Below are 21,319 nucleotides of genomic sequence, written 5' to 3' on the forward strand. Positions count from 1 at the left end.
TAGCTCCATCCTGCCTTTTGTAAGAATTATGGCCCCTTTTGGACTTAGAAAATATCAAATTTATTGGGTAAGTTTTATGTTTAAGTAAACCTTTCTACTAAACTATCAAAGCTATTGCATTGAAACCTGCAACTCTTGCTCACCATCATAAGCTGACTTTTCATCAAGAAACGTAACTCCATCCTGCTTTTTGCAAGAATTATGGCCCTTTTTGGTTTTAAAAAATCATGTAGGACAATATTTCTATTATACCAAAAAATCAGATGAGCGTCAGCACCCACAAGGCGGTGCTCTTGTTAACTATTACTAATTGTGTACCATGTATGATGTATTTTGGTTTAAGGGAACCATTCACAAAGCTTTTGAATAGTCAAGTTGCACAGGAAATGATGGCACTCTAGATGAAAGGGTGAGCTTTTACTACAGGCCTTGTCATTTCAATGTTCAGTTTGTTTTACTGGTCATTTCTACGTTTAGACTGCTTTTAAAAAGAGTGATCTCCTTCAGGTGGTGGTGGTGGTGGCCGAGGACGAGGCGGTGGAGGAAGAGGACGTGGCCGCGGAGGTGGTGGTGGCATAGGTGGAGGTCGTGGCGATGGAGAATATTGGAGGAAACCAGAATCTAAACCATTCAGGAAACTCTTCATTGGTGGGCTAAGTTACGACACAACAGAAGAAAGTTTAAAATCACATTTTGAGACTTGGGGAGAAGTTGTCGACGTTGTAGTAATGAAAGATCCAAACACCAAAAGGTATTGCTATGAACCAGTATTTTTTGAAGCTTGGGGGAATTGTGACCCTAAAAGGAGGGGAAAAATTGCACCGTAACTGCTGAAATAGGGGGAAAATAGTGTAGGGATAAAAGCATTGGTTTTCATAAATATGTTACAATAAAAAAGATTTAAAAACACGTCTTATTTTTATGCCCACGAAGGGCGGCATAAAGTTTTTGAACCGTCTGTCCGCAGTTTTCGTGTCCGGTCCATATCTTTGTCATCCATGGATAGATTTTCAAATAACTTGGCATGAATGTGAACCACAGTAAGACGTGTCGCGCGCAAGACCTAGGGCCGTAGCTCAAAGGTCAAGGTCACAGACGTTAAAGGTCATTTTTCATGATAGTGCATTGATGGGCGTGTCAGGTCCATATCTTTGTCATCCATGGATGGATTTTCAAGTAACTATGCATAAATGTGTGGCACAGTAAGACGACATGTCGCGTGCAAGACCCAGGTCTGTAGCTCAAAGGTCAAGGTCACACTTAGATGTTAAAGGTCATATTTCATGATAGTGCATTGATGGGCGTGTCCGGTCATAGCTTTGTCATTCACGCATGGATTTTAAAATTATTGGGCATGAATGTGTACCACAGTAAGACGACGTGTAGTGCGCAAGACCCAGGTCCGTAGTTCAAAAGTCAAGGTCACACTTCGACGTTAAAGATAATTTTTCATGGTAGTGCAATGATGGGCATGTCCGGTCCATATCTTTGTCATTCATGCATGGATTTTAAAATAACTACGCATGAATGTGTGGCACAGTAAGACGACGTGTCGTGTGCAAGACCCAGGTCCGTAGGTCAAAGGTCCTAAACTTTAACATCGGCCATAACTATTCATTCAAAGTGCCATTGGGGGCACGTGTCATCCTATAGAGACAGCTCTTGTTAAATGGTACAGTTTTCTTACCTTGTGCATCTAGAAAGGGTTTTGTTTGTTGGGATATGTGAAAAAAAGAATTTCTTTTTAGGGGAATATAGTTCAGAAATGGGGGGAGGGGGACATAGGTTTTTGACAGTGGAATGGGGCAGAATGTTTGCCCCAAAAATGGTCAAAACACTGTGAACTAAAGGTTACAAGCAAGAGCAAGAAAACAGATCTTGAAGAACTGAGTAACTAGGATTTTGCTTAACCTTTACCCTGCTTAAAGGTGGATAATCAGATTTTGGCCATGTAACGGATTTGTTCGAAACTTTAGCATCTGATCATTTACGCTCATTTATGTTCACTTAACACTTAATACAAATTAGATTTTCACTGGAGGTATTTTTAAAATTTCATTTTCTTATCCTGGTTGCCCAACCAAGATAGAGTTATTTTATCATAAGTATAAATTTGATAAACATACTTTGCCTAAGGAAATGTATAAATATTAGACATATTGTAATATATTTGTAAAATATGTGCATTAAAAATTATGTATTTAGATGGAATTCATTAGAAACGCAAGTTTGAAAAAATTATTATTACCTCCCTTTGCCTATCTTGGTTGCGCAGCCAAGGTAGATTGGAAATAAATGAATTCAGAGGCTACACACAGCTTTTAAACTTGCATTTTGGTTCAGATTGTTCAATAGTTGATATGTCTATCAAATGCAAATGTAAAACTAGACATTGTATCGAAGTAAAAAGAAATACCCAGCTTTTTATATACTTTCATATTAAAGGGGAGTAATTACAAACTTTTATAAAAAGAATAAAATATACATTTCAAATAGGAATCTAACTCTATGTAATCGGTCTTTTTGTTCCTTAAATAATTCTCTACCAGAATATACAAAAAGTAAAAAATGTCATTAAATGTTGTTTAAATGTGATTGACCACCTTTAATTTCTAAAATGGACTGGTCCATCATTCAATTTGAGCAGTACGACTTATTGTTCAAAGAGGTGTTCACTGAAAATTTACTGTCTGAACAGCGTGTGTGGATATGCAGGCTGATTTTTGCCTGCATTGGTCTCAAAGGCAGAATCACTTGAGCTGCCAGCAGGCTAAAGGTAAATGAGGCCATCCAATGAATGTCATTCATAATTTCAGCTGGTAGTAGATCTTGAATTTTTGTCCATGTAGTTTGTGATATTTCCGTTTCATTTTTATAATACAGTTTAATGGGCTTTTGGTGCAGTAACATCTTTTCACAAATAAGACCAGTCATAAGATGTATTTAGTGCAAAGTCAGATTTCATCGTCTTTCAAAAACATTTTCTCACCATTTCACAGGTCACGTGGATTTGGTTTTGTAACATACAGTGAATCAAAAAGTGTTGAAGACGCACAGGCAAACAGACCCCACCACATTGATGGCAGAGAGGTGGAGTCAAAACGTGCCATGCCCAGACTGGTGAGCTAATTACTTAAATTATTTTGTACAGTGGGATCCAAGTCTTTAAAGTCTTGTAGTACTTGCTGAGAAAATACTATCGTTTATGAAAGACCTTTAAAAATAGCATCAGATCAGTTTTTTAGTGACCCAGTAACTACTTAATGTAGTGAATTGAGTAAATATTTGGCATGCTTGTGAAGTAACTTAAAACAGGGATTTTTATACCATTTCAAACCTTGGGCCTGGGGCCCATTCAGTTGGGAAAAACGGCACGTAAAACCTGAAAATTGGGAAATTTCAAAAATAAGTTTTACCATTATATGAAATTTATTTCAGCATTGTATGTCACATTACAAATACAAGTCAATCTTTCTGTTGTTTTTAGTCTTTTGAAAGTGTCTACTAAATTGCACAAAGAAAGTCACAAAAAAACGCTTAAGACAAAGAAATGTCAGTAAAACCTTCAGATTTCGGTGGGTCAGTACCAGCTTCACTTGTGTACAGCATTTTATCCAATGTCTTGTAACGGGCTTGATTCGAGGATGTGTTTAATTCGTCATTGGTGTTCGGTTATCTTACCGAATCCTGGGACTTTATGGTGGTGGCCTGTTTCTCAGCACTTGTTTTATTGACAAAGCTGAAGATTGACAGCTTTTTGTTGTCTGCAGCATACTTATTTATGACTATTTGTATAATATTTACTTTTTATTACTCTACATATTTTCATGCCCGATAAAAATTGGCGAGCTTTATTAAATGTGATCGCAATTGCATATACGATGCAGTGACTGGGAAACCCATGCGCCATAGTCACATAAAAATGAAAAATGTCTCGCGAGTTTAAGCGCTGGTGCGCCCTGCGTCGCATAAAAACGCGAAACGACGAAATTTCGAATATTTTTGAGTACGAATCTGATGTAAAGGGACGTAACTTGTGCGCGTAGTGAAAGCACTTCCGGTATTAAGAAACGTTTGTTTTGGGAGAATATTTCTTTCTAGTCTCCGTTTTTTATGTAAGTTTTCAAGCATGACCTCCAGAAAGAGAAAATTGTTGCCCATTAAAGGTCAACAGAAGTTACCATTTAACTTTATGCAAAAGGATGTCAACAATAACGAGGCACCGAAAAATGACATTATCCGAGACCGAGCCTACCGAGGTTGATCAAGAAAAGTCAGTCAGTCAGAGCCTGAAACAACTGCATCTACTTAAAAACACATTAGAAAAATTCAGTCTAATTGGTTTAAAACTCTGGCCTTGGCTATATGAATCGATGGTGTTTTATATTGTAAACCATGTGTTGATAACGAGAAGAAAAACAATTTTATGTCTGATATAAGCTTCAAGCTTATTATGATCAATGACGAGACATGAAGCTCCCTCTGACCACGTTAATGCAACTGAGGCACCAAACTTGCTATTGAATTTCAGCAGGCAGTCTAGCAATCACACTCTTTAGAAGATAAAGCTGTTTTAAAGTTTATAAAAAACAGTATTAAGGTTGAGTGTAAGGTTCTTTGTGTTGGTTTTTTAAATGACGTACACTCAAGTCTGAAAAGTATTAAATGTTACTTTATTTGCCATTGTTTTGAAATTCATAAATGATTGAAAATAAAGCTGTGAAGCTGTCACAGTGTTAAGTTACTATCACATGTAAGAGGTGCTTTAATCTGCAAAGATACTGATTCCTAGAACACAAGTTGCAACTGTCTCATAGAAATTTCCGAATGTCACATAAATTTTTCAAATGTCTCATAACTTTTTTTGTATTACGAGACATTGTCCCATAGACAAAAATTCTTTCCCAGTCACTGACGATGCTTAGAACAGTTCGCAAGATTTAATCGAATCGGTACCCAAGTGGTTATTCGATTAAAACGGGAACAGCGCTAACTTGATTAAATATAAGTAACAAAAATCGGAAACCTGAAAATTGAGATTACTGCAAATTTGGTATTTTTTGGCAGAATTTTGGGAAATTTAAACCTCTAAATTGGGGAAATAAGCAAATTTCTGCAATTGGGATTCGGCCCCAAAATCGGCCTTAATAAATCCCTGTAAAATACCACCTGTTTAATACATACTGCTATTTTCTGACCAGGTACTAGTCTCTTTGTTGAATTTTTATGCCCCCGAAGGGAGGCATATAGTTTTTGAACCGTCTGTCGGTCTGTCCGCAATTTTCGTGTCCGGTCCATATCTTTGTCATCGATGGATGGATTTTCAAATAACTTGGCATGAATGTGTACCACAGTAAGACGACGTGCAGTGCGCAAGACCGAGGTCCGTAGCTCAAAGGTCAAGGTCACACTTAGACATTAAAGGATAGTGCATCGATGTGCGTGTCTGGTCCATATCTTTGTCATCGATGGATGGATTTTCAAAAAACTTGGCATGAATGTGTACCACAGTAAGACGACGTGCAGTGCACAAGACCCAGGTCCGTAGCTCAAAGGTCAAGGTCACACTTAGACGTTAAAGGATAGTGTTTTGACGGGCGTGTCTGGTCCATATCTTTGTCATCTATGGATGGATTTTCAAATAACTTGGCATAAATGTGTACCACAGTAAGACGACGTGTCATGCGCAAGACCCAGGTTCGTAGCTCAATGGTCAAGGTCACACTTAGATGTTAAAGGATAGTGCATTGATGTGCGTGTCCGGTCCATATTTTTGTCATCGATTGATGGATTTTCAAATAACTTGGCATGAATGTGTACCACAGTAAGACGACGTGTGACACGCAAGACCCAGGTCTGTAGCTCAAAGGTCAAGGTCACACTTAGACGTTAAAGATCATTTTTCATGATAGTGCATTGATGGGCATGTCTGGTCCATATCTTTATCATTCATGCATGGATTTTAAAATAACTATGCATGAATGTGTGACACAGTAAGACGATGTGTCGCGCACAAGACTCTCCGTAGGTCAAAGGTCTTAAACTCTAACATCGGCCATAACTATTCATTCAAAGTTCCATCGGGGGCATGTGTCATCCTACGGAGACAGCTCTTGTTTTTATAGATACAAGATTTGCAAATGTGTCCTAGAGTCAGCATATTGACATTGGTCTGAAAAGTTTTGGTAATGAAATAAATGGTTTGTTTTTGTAATGCTGAGCTAGTGAGTTTGCACATGTATGCATATTCCTTTAAAATTGTAATGGTTACAAGTCGAGTGCTGTTGATGAGTTAATGACTGATGATCTTTTGTTTCAGGATGATGGAACAGCAGAATCTTCAGAGTCCACAAAGAAATTGTTTGTTGGTGGTATAAAAGAGGGCGACACAGAACAGGATGTAAGGGAGATCTTTGGCCAAGAAGGCGAAATTGAACAAGTCAATATGGTCACAGACAAAGCCACAGGAAAACAAAAGCCATTCTGTTTCATTACGTTTGAAGATGTAGACACCACAGACAAATGTGTTTGTAAGTAGTGTCTAAATATTCTCCATTTCTTAGAAAAATACATACTTTAAAATCGTAGTAGTGTTGTTGCTGTAAAGAAATTGCATCAGGGCTTAATATCCTTGGCCTTTGTGTAATGTAATTTTTGTTGGTGGGAGTGTTGTAAAGAAAAAATGAACCTGACCAGATACGATGCATTTAGATTCCAAGTTTTGAATTGTTCCTCACTTGTGTTCTTTGTTTCTTTTCAGTAAAACACGAGTTTGTAATAAATAATCACAATGTACAAGTAAAGAAAGCAGAAGAAAAGGGAGGTGGTGGTGGACGAGGTAAGCCTTTAAAATCTTTTAAGAATTCGTGCTAGTGACAGTATGTTAGATATTTTTAGAAAAATAGGAAGGGAGCATTTGCAGACAGTTCGAAATTTTGCTGGATTTAGTAGAAGTTATCCACATTTGACATAAGTAAATCTGAAGAACAGAATGTTGCTTTGTTTCTTTGGCAACCTTTTAACATAATTGTGTCTTTAAATGTAAAGCAAGACAATTTTAGAAAAAAAATTTTTTTGAAGTTTTATGGACATTTGAGCTTTCTCACCTTAAATTGGTTACTTTGCATTCCAGGTGGTCGTGGTGGAGGAAGAGGTGGTTATGGTGGTGGCCGCGGTAATGGTGGAGGTAAGTTGTCAATATTGTACATCTAGATTTGCAATTTAGCTTAGCTTATGATAGCCTCTTCTAATGAGAGAAATAATTTAGTTTTTTTAAAGGGACCTAAAAATATTTCACTTGAAACTCTTTGAAAATGTTAAAATTTGCTGTCAGAAATTTAGATTTAATATTAGCTGTATGTGTTATCTGTATTAAAAATAAAAACATTTGGTAAGGCGAGGAAAAACAACCTCCATTCAGTATTAGCCAACCTTTAAAGGCGTAAGCAAGAATCTCTGTATATGAGATGGGCGAAATTTTTCCCAGTAATAGTTCTTCAAACTTAGATATTGAAGGATAATCTAAGAAACGGACATGCAATAAAAGTCATAGGTCACCAGTATTGAAAGAGTTATCTGCCCTTGAAAACAGCATTTTTGTGGGAAATTTTTCTTGTCTTGAGTTTAAGGACTAAAAACTATCAAGTTCTACTACTGTGGTATCAAACAGCTTTCCATGTGTGTTGTTAATGATTAATATATTCCTTACTTTAAAATGAGTTTGTGGTCAATTATTACTCTAGTGCTATCCAGTTATAATATTACTTGTAAGGAAGTATTCGAAAGGCCCATAATCTTTGAAACCTTGGTCTGTAAACAGAGAGCAGGTCCATATGACTGTTCTGTGTTATTGCAGGGTACGGTGGCGGAGACTATTATGGTCAAGGGTTTGGACAAGGTAGGTTTAAGTGTAACTTCACAGTCTTAACACCTGTTGTCTCCTGTCCTAGATTTGTATGATGAACAGGTAATCTCAACCTAATAAAGTTCCTTCAGTGCAGCCTGTAACGATAGAAATACTTTATTATTAGTGTGTTAATTTAAAATAATAAAAAAATTCTAGCATGTCAACTGATAGTTTAGGTGTCAGTGAAGCTGCCCTTTGTCAGTAAAAAGAAAGTTCCGGCAGCACTGTTGAAACATTGTTTTTTTCTAATTTTCAGCTGGTGTAGGCAGTTCTTGGCTATACTTACAAGTTCTTTTACAGCTGTTTGCATTACACAACTTACCCTGTTACACACTTTGCTTAATTTTATAAGAAAATGCCCTTCAGCTTTACTTTTAAAATGCTTTGTTCTCCATTGTCAACTTTCCATTGTTTTTAAATAATATTCCTGTTCTGCATTATGTTTTTTGTTTCCAGAGAAAAGTTGTTTTTTTGCAAATTTGAATAAGTGATAAATAGTTGTAATGTATTGGACTTGTACTTGCAAGTTAGTACACTTATACTTTTTCTTTGGACAGATTTTGGGCCAAAGTTTGGCCCCAGTTTCTATTTTTCCCTCCGATGTCGATACAAAAATTTCCAATTTGAAAGTAAAAAAAATTTACTAACGCCAACTTAGTTCTTATCGGATGTTCACCTAACTGTCACATAGTACATAGTATCTGGGCCAAGTTTGATAACCAGCTTGATTGCTGTAGAGGCTCTGGAGTTGTGGTCCTTGAATTACTAACAATTGTGAAAATGGACAGTGTCAGCTGTCTACAATTGAGAACTTCTTATCTAACATTACCAAACTTCATCATAATGTTAATCGGTGTAAAATTTCAGTCATGATCAATAACCAGCTGGATTCTCTGTCAGGAGTTATTGCCCTTAAATTACTAAAAGCAAAAAATGGCAGTGTCGGCTGTCAAACTTTTACTGTTCTTATCACATGGTCTGTGTACCAATCACAAAGTTGAATAACAGGCTTGATTGTCGCAGAGGCTATGGAGTTATGATTCTTGAAGTACTAAAGTTATGAGAATCGCCAGTTTTTGAGTTGTTCATGTATACTTGAAAAACTGCATTTTTTTGTCACAGTATTTATGGGCATGTGATAATATCTTGGACATTTAATAACCAGCTGTATACTCTCATTAACTGGAGGCAGTGGGGTTTGAGAAATTGACAGTAAAAAACAGGGTGATGTAGTTTGCTGAAGATATCTTGTCTAGGACATACTATATAACTTCAGGTGCTATTATAATTATACTTTGTTTAGGTTATGGTGATCAAGGTTATGGTGGAGGACCAATGAGGGGGTCAGGGGGATATGGACAGCGTGGAGGAAGTGGACCATATGGTCAAGGTATAGTCTATTTGTCATTGGTCCTCCTTGGTGCTCGTCTTTATGGGCCAATAAAGTTTCTGCCCAATGAGTTATAAGAGAAGATAAGACCCTATCCATAAATTTGATTTCTTTTAACTATAAATGTATGATACTAAATGAAAAAAACTATAAAAATCAGGGGCTACTGTATTATTACTTCACCTGATTTGTACAACACCCTTTTTATGATGAACACTTTCAAAGGCGCTTTACTTAGCGTCGGTATGTAATGTAGAAGTAGAAAACACAAGTATAGAGTTTTTACTGAAAGAAATTTTATATGCTTCTGCATTGCTAGGCCTCTGGTAGTATGTATTAATTGGTATTGATAAAGTAATTGTATTTATTGCAGGATATGGTCGTGGTGGTGCACGATGGTAGATGTCTTGAATCTCATCCCATTATCTAGTCTCTGGTGAGTGGATAACTGTTTTACATCGGCATTTTCCTTTTGTCCCCTTCATTATATACTCTAGCCTTAAAATTAAAAAAAAAATTACATTGATTTTTAAAAACGCCTTAATGGAAATTTTAGTAATTGAATTATAAAAGTTTTCTCTTAGAAACTGATTGAAGCTAATGTAAGACTTTTCTTGAATTACATGCATTTCATTCTGTGTTACACGAAATATGTTTATTTCCTCAATTGATAGGCAATAGTAGGTGAACTACATCAATGATAGGCAGACTGGAATAAATTCTACACTCATTGAGAGAGGGGAAGTAAGCCAGAAGTTAGGCCTTAATGTTAGGCAGGAATATAGGCCCAATTACATGATAGGTGAAAGCAGGATAGGCCTAGCTTCATGAACCCGCGAACATCTCCCAAAATGATGATGGATTATTGAATTTAAGTGAATAGTGAAGGTAGAGTAAGTTAAGATGTGAAAAGTAAATAGAATGAACAAGAAACAGTTATGTCGTGGAATTATCAAAGATAGATATGGATATAACTTACAGTGATAGAAGGTAAAACTGGATGTAAATGTTTATCAGTACACTTTGATCATTAATGAATACTGTGAAAATCATAGCAACTTGATTTTGATCATTTATGAGTACTGTGCGAAATTGTTCATAGATTTAATGTGTTCGCTTTAAGTCTAGAACAAACATTTATTCCAATGGCTTTTTTTTTTTTACAAAAAAAGCAAAGAAAAAATAATGTGTCTACATACTATTGCCAGAGACAAATGTTTTTAATGTCATCAATTTTTATACACCATTCATAGCAAATCGGTGATCGTTGTAGATTGTTTCTCGTTGTCTTCGTTCATTATGCTCTTACATTATAAAATCATGTGAAAAAAAAGTCGAATCATGCTGTTGTACATAGAATAAAGTCATGAATTTAAATATATGTCCGTGTTCTTTTGAGTTGTCTTTTCAACATATTTACATGTTAGAATTTAGGTTTGTATATTTTTGATAATTAAATTGATTGGAAATGAAAAGACAATAATGTTGTCTGTGACATTTTCTTGGTGAAGTTTTGCCATTTTATTCTCCACACTTAAAGTAATTAGCATTAGAATGTCCAGCATGGTCAATGTTGCTTCAAATTTATGTTAATTTGAAAGACCATTTCCTGACTGCTGTTGGTCAGTTAAAGTGATATATTGTGAAGACAATGTTGATAGCAGTTTTTGAATAGGCCACTTGTTTCTACATATGTTGGATATACTTTGGTGGTAATATTTGCGTTATATTCATCTTGACTCTTAGGGTGTCCTGTGTAGTTGCAGAAACACACTTTTAAAATCTGCTGCAAGTAAAGGAGATAACAGAATTTGGTTAGGCAGTAGGTATTATTTTTGTGGGTGATAATTGCCAGAGATGAGTGATGGCCTTACCAGTTATTTTCATCATGGTTTCGCAGCATTTTTTTTAAGCTGGACTATTTGAAGAATGGGGAGCTATCCTACTCGCCCCGGCGTTGGCATGAGCGTCACACAAATGTTAGTTTGCGTACCACCCCAAATGTGTTCAAAGTCTATTGAGATATTGCTTTGATATTTTACATACTTGTTTACCATCATGACCCCAGTCTGTAAAAAAGGAGGAGGCAACTTTATCAAGCATTTTGACTGAATTATGGCCCCTTTTCGACTTGGAATATGCTTATTTGTAATGTTAAAAGTTTGCGTACCACCCCAAATATTTTCAAAGTCCATTGAGGTATTGCTTTCATATTCTGCATACTTGTTTACCATCATGACCCCAGTCTGTAAAAAGGAGGAGGCAACTCTATCAAGCATTTTGAATGAATTATGGCCCCTTTTCGATTTAGAATATGCTTATTGTAATGTTAAAGTTTACTCGTAGCTTATATTACTGTACTACTAAGCACTGAGAATAGTCGAGTGCGCTGTCCACTGACAGCTCTTGTTTTTTATCTCCCCCAAAGGTCGGCAAGTTAAAATCGCACTGTGCATTTGTGTAATTCTCTTTCATAAAGGGATTTTAAAATAATTTGGCATAAATGTTCACCATAGTGAGACGTGTCATGCGCAAGACCCAGACCCCTAGCTCTAGTCAAGGTCACACTTGGAGGTCAAAGGTTAACAGTCTGTTTTGTGTCCGGTCCTTAACTCTGCCATCCATGAAGGGAGTTTGAAATAACTTGGCATAAATGTTAACCATAATAAGACTATGTGTCATGCTCAAGACCTAGATCCCTAGCTCTAAGGTCAAGGTCACAGAGGTTGAATGTTATTATGGTCTGTTTCTTGTCCTGACATAACTTTGCCAATCATCAAGGGATTTTGAAATAACTTGGCATAAATGTTCCCCATAATGAGACGTAATGGAAGACCCTGGCCCCTAGCTCTAAGGTAAAGGTCACACTTTGAAAAGGTAAATGGGGTCTGTTTCTTGACCAGTCCATAACTCGGCCATTGATGGAAGGGATTTTAAAATTACTTGGCATAATTGTTCCCTATAATGGTAAATGAGGTGACTTCGTCACTTGTCATGCTCAGGACCCAGACCCCTAGTTCAAGGTCAAGGTCACACTTAGAAGTCAAAGGTTAACATTGTCTGTTTCTTGTCTGGTCCATAACTCTGCCATTTATCAAGGGATTTGAAAATAATTTGACACAAATGTTAACTGTATTGAAAAGATGTAGCACTTATGACCCGGGTCTCTCAGGAAAAGGTCAAGGTCACAAAATGATTCATACCTAAACTATACTGGCATATTTTGTGCATACAACTGTAGCATTCTTGGGCATGCTTCGGGGGCATTTGTCCTCAATAGTGACAGCTCTTGTTTACAATAAGAACCAGTTGTAGAAAGCCAGCTGTATGGAGATGTTAGAAATTACACTGTTCTGCATTTGATTTTGCAAAAAAAAAAAAGGAAATATTGGGATAAAAAAAGAGGAATAAGTGGGTCTAGATATACTGATAGTATAACAAACGGTCAGATTTGAATTGCTGGTCATTTAGACAATCATCTGCTTTGCATATCAGATGTATTTAACCTTAAGGCACTACTTGTACACAGTGCAGAAAATTTGAGCACAGTAATTGGGACAGAACCGGGCTATAGAACTGCAAAAGAAAATATGTTTCTTGAGATGATACTTCAGGACATGCAGACTATTTAAAATGCACGCTTGTAGTTGCTGTTGATGTGTGGATCAAATACAAAACTTATTTGATTCAGTTTTGTCTATTTCATCAAATGTTTATATTTAATGAGTGAACTGATAACTTGTAGGATTTCTCTCCCCAAGCATTTCATTATAGAAGCTAGGTAAAGCAATACATGCTAGGAAGATGGCAGGCTAGGTAATTAAATACCAAGAAAAAGCATCATTTTGCTCCAAATTTCTAACAAAAATGTTAGGAAAGTTAGGGTATGTATAAGTGTAACATTTATTTTCTTGTGTGATACCATTTCATTTCTAGTAGTACACCTTACAACTAATGGTAGCAGTTACTTGCTTTATCACAATATTGGCTTATTTAAATAAGATGAGAATAAATTTTAGAAAATATGACGACCATTTTATAAGCAGTAAACTTGGGTTGTACTGTAGCATTAGTATTTATAGGGTTGTACTGTAGCATTAGTATTTATATTTAGAGCAGATCTGACAAAACATTTGAAATGACTTGGAATTAAGAATTCTTGCAGCCAAATTATTCAATGGACATGCCTTTTCAAGATTTGTATGAAATTAACAATCTTTTTTTTTTTTTTCTGAGAACATCATTGCGCTTCAAAATTAACTGTGACACAAGTATACTGCTGCCATTTTGTAAAACGTAGATTTTTAATTTTCTCTGTTAATATATTGTGATCATTTTAGTCCGATAAATAATGCATCGCTTTATTTTGGCAGTATGGTGCAAGCTTAGTTTAGATCCAGCAACTTTGTTTAAATAGTTGGAATTTCTTGGCTATATGTAAGTTGCACGAATATATATAATGACTGTTGATCAAGAAAATGAAATAGGTGTGAATCTGATGGAGACTTGTCTTGGCTCTTGGTAAAAGCACTACATGTGAGCGAAATAGGCCTTTTTGGCTTTCTAGTCAATATTTGAATAATACAGTTCATTCAGTAAAATAGCATGCATTTTATTATGTAAGAATTATGTAACATTCTTGAACTTAAAAAAAAAAAAACACCATGGTAAGTATTAATGCTCAGGAGTGAAGTTTGTACTATGATAAAACTAAAATTGAAAATGACTTTTCTGCAGAAAGGGTAGTAAGTAGAGACTTAGACAACATGTGCTTGATGTAATTTAAGGTCAGTTGTTTCAAAAGACATACATTGGTGCAGCTGGTGTCCACATGTTGCAAATTTAGTGGACAAGCTATAATGTCTGCATGCTTACTGAACTTCCAGCAACTAGGCATATTAAATTTTAAAAAGTAAAATGGATAGGGAAAAAAGGATTCAAAAGCTTCACTCCTGAATTGTTTCAGGAATATTTTTATTCATGTTTTATGTCTGCTTTGCAGAGAAATCAACTATGGACTGAATGCAGATACTGTGAGTGAGGCGACGGATGCAAATATTTGAAGGTAATGGAGGAGTTTTATATTGCATCATTTATCAACTCGATTTATCTTAGTAGTAAATAGGCTTAGATGAGATTGTACTAAATTTAGTGTGGCAAGGACTACAATGCAAGTAATGCAGGATTTTCATTTCTGTAACTTTATTCATCTTTTTAGAGAACTGTCTTGGATGAGATTGTACTCAATTTTTGAAGTGTGGTAGGGACTTAAAATGCAAGTCTTTGTTGAATGATTCTAGTTTACCTGTACCATAATGTGCAATTGCATATATTTGTCTAGGAAACTACAAAACGACACCATACCTACACAGTACAGTGCTGATGCATAATACAAGGGGAAACTGGAGAGTTGAACTTCTTCAGACAAGTCCGAAACAATGGTGCATGTTTGAATTTTGGCTTTTCAGTCTTTAGGCATGAAGTTGATGCTGATCTTGTTCTTCATATTCCATCATAAATAATGGTAAGTAAGACAGTCACACAATGAAAGAAAGTCATCTGTCGTGCTTAATAAAGCATTAGTTTATTATGTAGCTCTTCTACACCATTAATGTGCAAGGTCATAACTGTAACTGTTGCATGTGTTTGATAGAAATTTTACACGAAGCTATCTTAAGTTTTCACACCTAAGATATCCAAGTTGAATAACTAGGTTGATTTTAATGAAAATTACAACCCCTCTGAATTCAACAAAGTTTGGTCAAAGTTATGCATGTAACTACGGGTATGTAGCAGTATCTGTTCAATAACTTTGGTGTTTATATCCCAGCTTTGAGGAGCTCTTGTTAAACTTAAAATATGTGAGCTAAAATTTACGTGGAGCTTGCTGTTTAACTCTTGGGGGAACAACTGCCTAATGCTGGGGTAAAAGTTGGAAAACTCCTTACTTCAAATATGAGGTTTTAAGTATTGCATGCAAGTTGTTCTATTGCTACTTTTAATAAAGTGATGCCTGTAATGAAAGTTAGGCTCTTGTTTGACCTGAGAATTTTAGATAGTAATTGTTTGCTGCTTTTCAGGTGGTGAGAATGATGGTGATGCTGATGATCCAGAATTGAAAGAAGACTAATATGCCTTGGAGCATGCCAACAAAGCAAAATAAATGTTCAAATCTACATCGAGTGAAGTGTTTACAATAATTGAAAGGGAAAGAAACTAATAAAATGAAAATATGTCTAAATTTTGTTTTTTTCTCTTGTAAATGTTGGTATATCCAGTAACACCAAAGTTTGATGAAAGGAAGTCAGTTGCAGTATACTGTAAAACATTGCCAAAATGTGGCAGATTAGTATTGTCGGCCTACTGAGTGGTGTAAGTGTTTAACTTGGTCACCAAACCTCTTGATTCGGCATGTGAAGTTCTGCACTAGGTATTTAAATTTGGATTTCAAACGCCAGTATCGGAGTTACGGTCTTTGTCTTGGTAAAAAATGTGCATACAGTGACGGGCATTGGGTCACATACTTTATCGTGTTGGAAACAAAACATTTGCACATAGTGAGAGTAGGCAACAGAAGTTCGTGCATAAAATCGAAATTTGGATCTTTATGAGAATCCACAGAGCACTAAAATTTAAGGTTTAGGATTTTCAGTTTCAGTGTATTAAATTTCTGTTGACCAGTCGGGGTTGTAACTGTTTCAAGTTACTGCAGTTCATAACCCATTTGAGTTATTGTGCCTAATCTACCAAACCCTTGCACAGAATTTAATGAAACTTCACACAAGTGATCAGTACCAACCCTAGTTGTGCATGGGTTACATTCTTTTAGATAAATATTCTGCATAGTTATGGGTTTTTGTTACTATACTGTATACATACAGTCCACATAATTATGCAATCTCGTGTGCGTCAAATTGCAATGTACTGTGTCAGTGCATGGGGGGGGGGGGGGGGTACATTCATCACCTTTAGTGATAGCTCTAGTTGCTTATACTTCCATAACTTGTTTCAGTTGTCAAATTGCAATGTACTGTGTCAGTGCATGGGGGGGGGGGGGGGGGTACATTCATCACCTTTAGTGATAGCTCTAGTTGCTTATACTTCCATAACTTGTTTCAGTTACCATAAAGTATTACAAAGCCCTCCTGTGCAAAATCCTTGTTTTGAATGAAACGTGCAATTATTTCCTGAATCCTTGAACTTTTATCTTTCCAGCTATGCAGTAAAAAAATTACGCAAGGCTGATAAAGGTTTACGCAAAAGTTTTAAAGCTATAAAACTCAACATCCCATTATGCTTATCAGGTCATTTGATTAACCACACTTTGCTACTAATTTCACTTTAAAGGGAACTTTGTGAGAACAGCAAAAAGACTTTTTTTGAACAACTTACCCGAGGTAACTATATTTTATAACTAATACAGGTTATAAAATGCTTGAAAAAGTAACTGAAATAGGTTACATAACTTAAAACAGTTACACCCCAGGTCACCCCTGACAGTTGACAGTGCGTACTGTATTGATGTGCTGGTAATGCTTTCTACCACTTGCTACTGCTAATTAAAATTTGAAGTAATTAACCTCTCTTTGATGGTGCTATTGTTTTGCTACTATGTGTGCTTATGCCATCTGTGCGAAGTGCTTTGCACCTGTTGGACCATTGGTAGGTAGAGAACAGTTTCCACTAAATAACTGGAGAACCACTTCACCCAGGACCTTCAAACTTGATGGCATGATTGGGCTTACGAAGCAGAGGACTTCTGTAGTTTTTGAGACAGAGGCCTGAACCTTGAGGTTCCCGCCAAATAAGTTAACGAAGCTAAGTACAAGTATTGCCATCCATGTCGGTGTGTCGCATGTATTTTAAGTAAATGTCTGGAGAGTAACTAAGGGAAACTGATCACTTTGTTTCAAGGGGAGCTCTTCAGAGCCAAGACCTATCGGTGGATTTTCGCGTCAGGACCAGGTACTCCATTGTGATCACTGCACCGTTCACAGTTGACGAATTTTGCAAAATCTTCCTAAAAACTTGTAAATGTAACGATTTCATTTCTGGTTCACCTGGGGTTAAAAGCTGGGTCAGTTCATGGAAACACCTGTTTACACTTAAGGCTACAATGTAGGAATGCTTGTGAAATCTAGGTCAAGTTTCTGTAGCATCATTGTGAGGACCTCCCCCCAGATTCGTTCAAATAGAAGACTGGTCGCATAATAATCTACAATTAAAAAATCTTGACGATTTCTGATCATGAACTGCTTGATGGATCTTCAACAAACTTGCTTAATAATTTTTCCTTTTATGGGTTGCTTGAACTAAAGAACTCTTGTGTCTTCATCAAACTTGTGCAGTATCATTCAAGTAAGGTCCTCTGATTTAAAAAATACGGAAGCATATTTGACCGGTTTTATACTAAACAATTTATACTGACTGTTCCAGTTTCATTGTCAATTGCGGTCAAGTAGTCGATTTAGGTGAGCAACTTCAGGCTACTGTGACCATCTTGCAAGTAATGACTATCTTGCGATTAAATTTCGTCTGTTTCGGCAGCAACTGGCCACGACAAGACGCATTTTTGAGAATGAAAAATGATCTTGTATAACCTGGAAAAAAAAACACCCTTTTGTTTAACAAACCGTCCTTCAGGAAGTCATACGAACGATGAGAAAAATTGTACTACCTCGATTGGCGCTTGGCATTATGAGGATAGCACAAGGACTGGTCAGCCCGGTGTCGGTATAATGCGATTGGATGTGGTATCATGTCCTGTGTCTACTGCGTGACATTCCAGAGAAGCAACACTATAAAGGTGGACATTGCACTCTAGTAGACACCGTCGCTATATGACTGATTTTTTTTAGCTCATCTGTCACAAAGTGACAAGGTGAGCTTTTGTGATCGCGCGGTGTCCGTCGTCCGTCCGTAAACTTTTGCTTGTGACCACTCTAGAGGTCACATTTTTCATGGGATCTTTATGACAGTTGGTCAGAATGTTCACCTTGATGATATCTAGGTCAAGTTCGAAACTGGGTCACATGCCGTCAAAAACTAGGTCAGTAGGTCTAAAAATAGAAAAACCTTGTGACCTCTCTAGAGGCCATAGTTTTCAATGGATCTTCATGAAAATTGGTCAGAATGTTCACCTTGATGATATCTAGGTCAAGTTCGAAACTGGGTCACGTGCGGTCAAAAACTAGGTCAGTAGGTCTAAAAATAGAAAAACCTTGTGACCTCTCTAGAGGCCATATATTTCACAAGATCTTCATGAAAGTTCGTCAGAACGTTCACCTTTATGATATCTAGGTCAAGTTCGAAACTTGGTCACGTGCCGTCAAAAACTAGGTCAAATAATAGAAAAACCTTGTGACCTCTCTAAAGGCCATATTTTTCATGGGATCTGTATGAAAGTTGGTCTGAATGTTCATCTTGATGATATCTAGGTCAAGTTCGAAACTGGGTCACATGCCGTCAAAAACTAGGTCAGTAGGTCTAAAAATAGAAAAACCTTGTGACCTTTGTAGAGGCCATATATTTCACAAGATCTTCATGAAAATTGGCCAGAACGTTCACTTTGATGATATCTAGGTCAAGTTCGAAAGTGGGTCACGTGCCTTCAAAAACTAGGTCAGTAGGTCAAATAATAGAAAAACCTTGTGACCTCTATAGAGGCCATATATTTCATGAAATCTTCATGAAAATTTGTCAGAATGTTCACCTTGATGATATCTAAGTCAAGTTCGAAAGTGGGTCACGTGCCATCAAAAACTAGGTCAGTAGGTCAAATAATAGAAAAACCTTGTGACCTAACTAGAGGCCATATTTTCCATGGAATCTGTATGAAAGTTGGTCTGATGTTCATCTTGATGATATCTAGGTCAAATTTGAAAGGTGGTCACGTGCCATCAAAAACTAGGTCAGTAGGTCAAATAATAGAAAAACCTTGTGACCTCTCTAAAGGCCATATTTTTCAATGGATCTTCATGAAAGTTCGTCTGAATGTTCATCTTGATGATATCTAGGTCAAATTCGAAACGGGGTCATGTGCGGTCAAAAACTAGGTCAGTAGGTCTAAAAATAGAAAAACCTTGTGACCTCTCCAGAGGCCATACTTGTAAATGGATCTCCATAAAAATTGGTCAGAATGTTCACCTTGATGATATCTAAGTCAAGTTCGAAAGTGGGTCACGTGCCATCATAAAGTAGGTCAGTAGGTCAAATAATGAAAAAACTTTGTTACCTCTCTAGAGAAAGTTGGTCTGAATGTTTATCTTGATGATATCTAGGTCAAGTTTGAAACTGGGTCAACTGCGATCAAAAACTAGGTCAGTAGGTCTTGAAATAGAAAAACCTTTTGACCTCTCTAGAGGCCATACCCTTGAATGGATCTTCATGAAAATTGGTCAGAATGTTCACCTTGATGATATCTAGATCAAGTTTGAAACTGGGTCACGTGCCTTAAAAAACTAGGTCAATAGGTCAAATAATAGAAAAACCTTGTGACCTCTCTAGAGACCATATTTTTCAATGGATCTTCATGAAAAGTGGTCAGAATTTTTATCTTTATAATATCTAGGTCAAGTTCAAAACTGGGTCACATGAGCTCAAAAACTCGGTCACTATGTCAAATAATAGAAAAAACGATGTCATACTCAAAACTGGATTATGTGGGAAGAGGTGAGCGATTCAGGACCATCGTGGTCCTCTTGTTTGAAAAAGACGCTAAACCCGAACAAATACACACACACATGCACATTCTAGAAATTGATCTTTTATTTGATAAGGACATTATCCCGTGTAAAAGATTTATCTATTGTCTGTTCTTCCGTTCGTCTGCACGTGTTCACTGGAGCAGATCTCTATGATCGGACATACCGAGTAGAGGTTTCGACAGTATGGGCGATTTTTATTGTGTGTGTGTCATTTCGTACGCGGGGCATACCATTCAAGGTACTGACTCCAAACATGGAATATATATAGGTGGCAATGAAACTAAGAGAAGAGCGCATGGACCACGTCTGTATGTCAAAATCTGTCAAGCATTGAACGTATCCAAGCAACATAATAGCAAATTTGGTCACGAGTTCGGCCTAAAGGTTCTTTCCATCGTATCTCCAAGAAACTGGTCGGTCGGTCAAAGGTAGATCCATGTCATATTTCGGGTCCGTAGCCTGATTTAATGATCATTTAAGGTATTTGCTAAATTTGACATATAAGAAGGTGGCGTTAGCGCATATACCGATGTGGTAAAAGGGTCAACATCTCAGCCCGTTACATTTCCTTCTTAGAGAATTACTTGTAGCCTATTAACCTTCCAACTTCAATGGGGGTACTGGACAACATCCACTACGTAGACATCGACGTCAAGAAAAGGTGACTGTACATCGGTGTAGAGCGAATTTAAGTGTTCGACATTTTTTACAACTATGCACACGTCCGCAGCTTCAGCTGTAACCTTTCAATGTATTTAGTTGGGCATATAGGTAGGTTGCAGTGGGGCAATATGCTGATAGCGTGAACTGAGTCGGTAGGTCAAATATATCTAACAATTAATCTAAAAGGTCTTTAGTTTAGTTTGGTGATAATTCGACTGAGATGGTTTGTAGAATGCAACTATCTATAACTAAACAACCATCACACAGGTCCAACCCACCGCCACATTACTCTCCAAACACTCGAAGAATCTTGTATACTTAGTCCTCAGATCTAAACTCTGGGTGTATATTGTCCAGCTTTGTAGAGCTCTTGTTAAAATGGGAATGGTGTTTGACGCAAGGAAATATATTCAGTTAAAAATTAAAACAAGACAAAATAATTGGCATAAAATCAGGCCATAATGTTGTTTTGTATGACCATTGATAATGCGTTTTCCATAAATTTGCCATTATGTGCCCAACATTCTTTTGTGTGGATGTCTATAATTATTTGATATAGCGATTTTATTATTTAGATGGGAAAACTCCTTGACTGGTAATAAATCTCAAAATAATAAACTCAGTTTTAGCCACGGTAACTTATTTTACTAACCT

At 36.7% G+C, this 21,319-nt stretch overlaps 1 protein-coding gene across 7 annotated transcripts in view; it reads left to right on the plus strand.

Moving 5' to 3' along the window:
• Positions 1-15,537, plus strand: part of LOC123561630 (heterogeneous nuclear ribonucleoprotein A1, A2/B1 homolog) — a 28,091-nt gene extending 12,554 nt beyond the window's left edge. Inside the window, exons 3-13 of one of the 7 annotated variants that reach the window (XR_006688468.2) lie at positions 508-751; positions 3,000-3,120; positions 6,320-6,530; positions 6,761-6,838; positions 7,133-7,186; positions 7,856-7,897; positions 9,210-9,296; positions 9,670-9,732; positions 14,299-14,361; positions 14,638-14,820; positions 15,377-15,537. Coding sequence is in view for 4 of the 7 variants with exons in the window: in XM_045354131.2 (XP_045210066.1) it covers positions 508-751; positions 3,000-3,120; positions 6,320-6,530; positions 6,761-6,838; positions 7,133-7,186; positions 7,856-7,897; positions 9,210-9,296; positions 9,670-9,698 (866 nt within the window). In the remaining 3 variants the exon portion in view is untranslated. Of the gene's footprint in view, positions 1-507; positions 752-2,999; positions 3,121-6,319; positions 6,531-6,760; positions 6,839-7,132; positions 7,187-7,855; positions 7,898-9,209; positions 9,297-9,669; positions 9,733-9,970; positions 10,455-14,298; positions 14,362-14,637; positions 14,821-15,376 lie in introns of those variants that run through there. The other 6 variants (XR_006688469.2, XR_006688470.2, XM_045354131.2 and 3 more) reach the window with 6 other exon arrangements.
• Positions 15,538-21,319: the final 5,782 nt, after the last annotated feature.

Source organism: Mercenaria mercenaria, chromosome 10 (genome assembly GCF_021730395.1).
Source record: "Mercenaria mercenaria strain notata chromosome 10, MADL_Memer_1, whole genome shotgun sequence".
In the NCBI taxonomy this organism is placed as follows: Eukaryota; Metazoa; Mollusca; class Bivalvia; order Venerida; family Veneridae; genus Mercenaria; species Mercenaria mercenaria.